Source organism: Urtica dioica, chromosome 1 (assembly GCF_054948205.1).
Source record: "Urtica dioica subsp. dioica isolate 48M chromosome 1, U.dioica_male_clone48M_v1_H2, whole genome shotgun sequence".
Classification (NCBI taxonomy): Eukaryota; Viridiplantae; Streptophyta; class Magnoliopsida; order Rosales; family Urticaceae; genus Urtica; species Urtica dioica.
Window position 1 is genome coordinate 32,727,390 of NC_142756.1, and position 4,628 is coordinate 32,732,017.

The 4,628-nt window shown below is 42.1% G+C and overlaps 1 protein-coding gene across 1 annotated transcript; it reads left to right on the forward strand.

The window, feature by feature from the left end:
* The first annotated feature begins 506 nt into the window (after nucleotides 1-506).
* On the forward strand, nucleotides 507-2,714 carry LOC149407904 (uncharacterized). Its single transcript, XM_089622585.1, has 6 exons — nucleotides 507-879; nucleotides 1,345-1,433; nucleotides 1,501-1,746; nucleotides 1,826-1,885; nucleotides 2,325-2,454; nucleotides 2,602-2,714. Exons 1-6 carry the CDS (start codon nucleotides 507-509, stop codon nucleotides 2,712-2,714), a joined length of 1,011 nt encoding a protein of 336 aa, XP_089478711.1.
* The last annotated feature ends 1,914 nt before the right edge of the window (nucleotides 2,715-4,628 follow it).

A 4,628-nucleotide genomic window follows, 5' to 3' on the forward strand; every position in this document is an offset into this window, starting at 1 on the left:
TGTGAGTATGTGCTTAGGATCCTTGTAGATAGGGTTAGTTAGTACTTTTTCGGAGGTTGTACGATTGTTGTTGTATATTTCTTTTTGAGCCAGTAGACTAAGCCTAGTGAGAGCTAGTCTATATGTAGTATCTTTTGCTTAGCATATGTACGTGCGAACTTCAAGTTGTAAAGTTGGTTGTATCTTTTGGCTGTGTATATATGGATGTATATGGTTGTATAAATGAAATCTTGTTTCAGTTTCAGTTTGATCGTGTGTTTTTTGTATGTCTCTCGCATTTCGGTAAGAATGTATGTGTAATCTTGTTTGTTCTCGTGTGTAAAACTGGAAAGAAATGTCGTCGGGACAAGACCCGTCTCCTACCAGAAATGCTACAACCGCAGATCTCGCAGAGATGAGACGCATCAACTCCAAGCACAGGGCCACCTCCATCAAACTCGGAGCCCCCAGTTCAAGAGGTTAGAGGTTGGTGGGAGGTCGTGGCGTTGTATGAGGATATCCATACGATGACGTTGGTTCACTTCCTCAACGTGTTTCACCGGAAGTATCTAAGTGAGGCAAACTTATCGAACAAGGTACGCGAGTTTGCGAAGTTGCGACAGGGCACTATGTCTGTTTTAGAATACACGGCGATGTTCGATAATTTGTCTAGGATTACTTCTTCCTTGGTTCATACTCACCAAGCTCACAAAATGAAATACATGCACGGTCTGATCTTTGATATTGTGAGTCAAGTGGATAGTGGCGACACCGGACCCCGTACTTACGCTAACGCTGTGCGGAGAGCATTACGCATTGCTGGTTGGCGTGAAAGTGAACAAACTCCCGAGTCAAAGCCTATTGCTGCATCGTCTTCTGAACCTGCTAAAACGTGGCAAGGTAATTCACAAGGAAGAACAAGATTCCAATCGCGATGGGAGAACCGACAACAGCGAAGATCTAGAAATAACTCCTAGCAAGGCTCAAATAATCCATCTCAGGCAAGTTCTAACAATTGCTTGCAGTCCGTGAACCAGAAGAAGAATCAGGCAGATAACAGACGCCCAGGGCCATTCAACAAGAAGCCCAAGACCTTCGGAAACTAGTGGTCGTCCCAGTGCCGGAGATGTGGCGGTACATAAGGGCGACTGCTTTGCTTGCAGTTTACATGTTTCTGATGTGGGGAAGAAGGTCATTTGTCGAAAGTTTGCTAGAGTTCAGAAAGAAAGACTCTTGTGCCAAAAGAAAAACCAAAGGCTAATGCCCGACTCTACTCTATCTACGAGGATGAAGTTCGTGCAGGATTCTCTACTGCCATTACATGTCAGATTTCTGTAGACTCTTTCTCCGTATATGCATTGATAGACTCAGAAGCCACAAACTCATTCATTGCATCTAGAAGATCTGATCAGTTGAGTAGGAATAACGAGGCTTTCTTGTATCCGTTTGTTACGGTTACATCCTCAGGGGGATAGATATCAGTAGTTATACTGGTATAAAGATGTGCCTATTCAAGTTCAGGATCGGGTCCTTGAAGCAGACCTGATTGAACTAGAGATGGTTGACTATGATGTGATACTTGGAATGGATTGGTTAAGTAAGCATTATGTAGTCATTGATTGTAGGAAGAAATCGGTTTTGTTTCAAAAATTGGGACTTGAACCTTTCCAGTTCCAAGGTTTTTCTCGAAAGTTGAAGTTTTCGGTTACATCGACACTTAAAGCATTGAAGATGATACAACAGGGATGTGCCGGATATCTCGCGAGTGTAGTTGATGTTGCAAAAGCGACCAAGCCATAACCGTAGGATATTCCTGTTGTGAGAAACTTTCCTGATGTTTTCCCAGAAGGTCTTCCAGGCTTACCTCCAGACCGTGAAGTCGAGTTCAACGTGGAACTCCTCCCAGGTATGGCACCGGTATCGAAGACCCCATATTGGATGGCTCTTGAAGGAACTCAAAACGCAACTCCAGGAGTTGTTGGATAAAGGATTCATCAGGCCAAGCCATTCACCTTTTGGGAGCGCCAGGCTTATTCGTCAAGAAGGTAGATGGTTCGTAATGGTTATGTATTGATTACCGCGGGCTAAACCAAGTGACAATCAAGAACAAGTACCCGTTGCCGCGCATTGATGATCTATTTGACTAACTTGGTGGAGCAACTGTGTTTTCAAAGATTGATCTGCGATCAGGGTACCATCAACTGAAAGTTTGGGACTAGGACATTCCAAAGACGGCTTTTCGGACACGTTATGGTCATTATGAATTCTTAGTTATGTCATTTTGATTGACTAATGCACCTGCAGCATTCATGAACTTGATGAATCGAGCATTCGAGGATTTCTAGGACAAGTTCGTCATCGTGTTTATTGACGACATCCTAATTTACTCGAAAACCAAGGAAGAACACGCGCAGCATCTAGATTTGGATGTGACAAGGCTACGAGAAAAGCAACTGTATTCCAAGTTCTCAAAGTGTGAATTTTAGCTGGAGCATGTTGTTTTCCTCGGCCATGTGGTCAGTAGCACATGAATCATGGTAGATACGGCCAAAGTGGAAGCTGTGAAGCAGTGGAATCAACCGAAAACGGTGACTGAAGTAAGACACTTCTTGGGTCTTGCAGGCTATTACAGGAAGTTCATGGAAGGATTTTCTAAATTAGCTGTTCCTTTAACCCAACTGACCCGTAAAGGACAGAAGTTTATCTGGTCCGAGAAATGTGAGAGAAGCTTTTAGGAACTGAAGAATCGTTTAACAATGGCTCCAGTGCTCACTATTCCCCAGGGAGTCGACGGGTTTGCGATCTACTGTGATGCATCTAAACAAGGGTTAGGCACAGTTTTAATGCAGCATGGTAGAGTCATTGCTTATGCCTCACGACAGCTGAAGGAGTATGAGACTCGATACCCTACGCATGATCTAGAGCTTGCAATAGTTGTTTTTGCGCTTAGGATATGGCGACACTACTTGTATGGAGTTCATTGCGACATTTATACGGACCATAAAACGCTAAAGTATCTCTTCACTCAGAAAGAGCTGAACATGCGCCAAGGACGTTGGTTGGAGCTTCTGAACGACTACGACTTTGAGCTACATTATCACCCTTGTAAAGCTAATAAAGTCGCTGATGCACTCAGTCGCAAGTCAATGGCATCAATAGCAAGTCTAGTTGAGATGTCTTTCCAGCTAAAAAACGATGTCCCGCAGTTGGAGCTTCAGCTAATTATGGGGAGGATGGCTGCGCTCAGTGTGCGATCGATGTTGCTGGAACAGATCAAAGTCGGTCAGTACGCAGACGAGTATCCTCTCGGCAAGATGTTTGATGCTCAAAATGACGCAGAAGGTAAGTTTAAGTTGGACGAGAAAGATGTTCTAAGGTATAACGGGAGAGTTTGCGTACCGTCTGACGAAGGAATCAAAAGAAAATTGATGGAAGAAGCTCACGGAACACCGTATTATGTGCATCCCGGTGTGACTAAGATGTACCAGGACCTGAAAAAGGTCTATTGGTGGTCAGGAATGAAGAAAGATGTAGCTGCATTTGTTCAAAAGTGCTTAACTTGTCAACAAATCAAGGTAGAACACTAGAAACCAGTAGGAATGTTGCAACCCCTTGAGGTTTCGCAGTGGAAATGGGAACATATAACAATGGATTTCGTGTCAAGTTTGCCAAAGACCACAGCCGGTCACGACTCTATCTGGGTTATTGTTGACAGGTTAACCAAATCAGCTCATTTTCTAGAAGGGGCTTCTAGAAGCTCCTTCATTTGTTCATGACAACATGAAAAAGGCCCATTAAGAATTTTCAATAAAATTCTTATGAAATGAAATTAATCCACAAGGCCCAATAAGATTAATATTGGCCGAGTGATACATGTCATTAAATGACCTTGTCAAAAAAATTATTGACATTCATTTCATCCTATGTCTCAAAAGACAAATACCCTTTTGACAATTTTCGTAAAACTTGTCTCGTTTTTGTTTTGACTTAGCTTCTGGTTTAACTATTCCTACTCGATGTGATTCATGACAGTGACCTCACGGATCCAAATGAACAAAGCTTGAGCTAAACACTTGGACTCAAAAGTTCACAAACCTTTTTCCAAGTTTAGCTTAATGTCAACTGACTCCACTAAAGAGTGGATACTGAAAATCTCTCGGTTCAAATGAATTTATTTTCAACTCAAGAATTCAACCTAATTATAATGAGCGGATCCACTGAATACTATCAGTGTTTACCCTTCATGAATATCATCAGCTAGTCGGGATTTACAAAATTACCATTTTACCCTTCTAGCTGTTATTTCCTCAACTCCTTTGTCGCTTGTGAATAAGTTAGAAACAATGTATTGACGAGGAGCTAACAAGTCGCATTGTTTCATCTAAAAGAGTCAAGACTCAGTTTGGACACTGGCCAGTTCATTTATTCACATTTTAAGGAACAAAGCATGAGGTGATATACATTGCATTTCAGCAATCTTGTACATGAATTCCATATCTATGAAAAGTTCACAAACTTACTCGTGACATTCTCACAACTTAGTATTTCACCAATAGGCCTTGTTCGGAATCACATAGTGAGTCTGAACTCTGACTTTCTCAAATGAGAATGCGTAAGGTGTGAAATGGCATGTCTCATTTCAGGAATAA

Excerpts from the sequence above, each read along its gene's own strand:
- LOC149407904 (XM_089622585.1), top strand. The coding sequence starts at position 507 with ATGACGTTGGTTCACTTCCTCAACGTGTTTCACCGGAAGTATCTAAGT. Across the intron at positions 880-1,344 it reads ACCTGCTAAAACGTGGCAAG|ACTCAGAAGCCACAAACTCA; the intron begins GTAATTCACAAG and ends ATGCATTGATAG. Across the intron at positions 2,455-2,601 it reads GTATTCCAAGTTCTCAAAGT|GCTATTACAGGAAGTTCATG; the intron begins GTGAATTTTAGC and ends TGGGTCTTGCAG.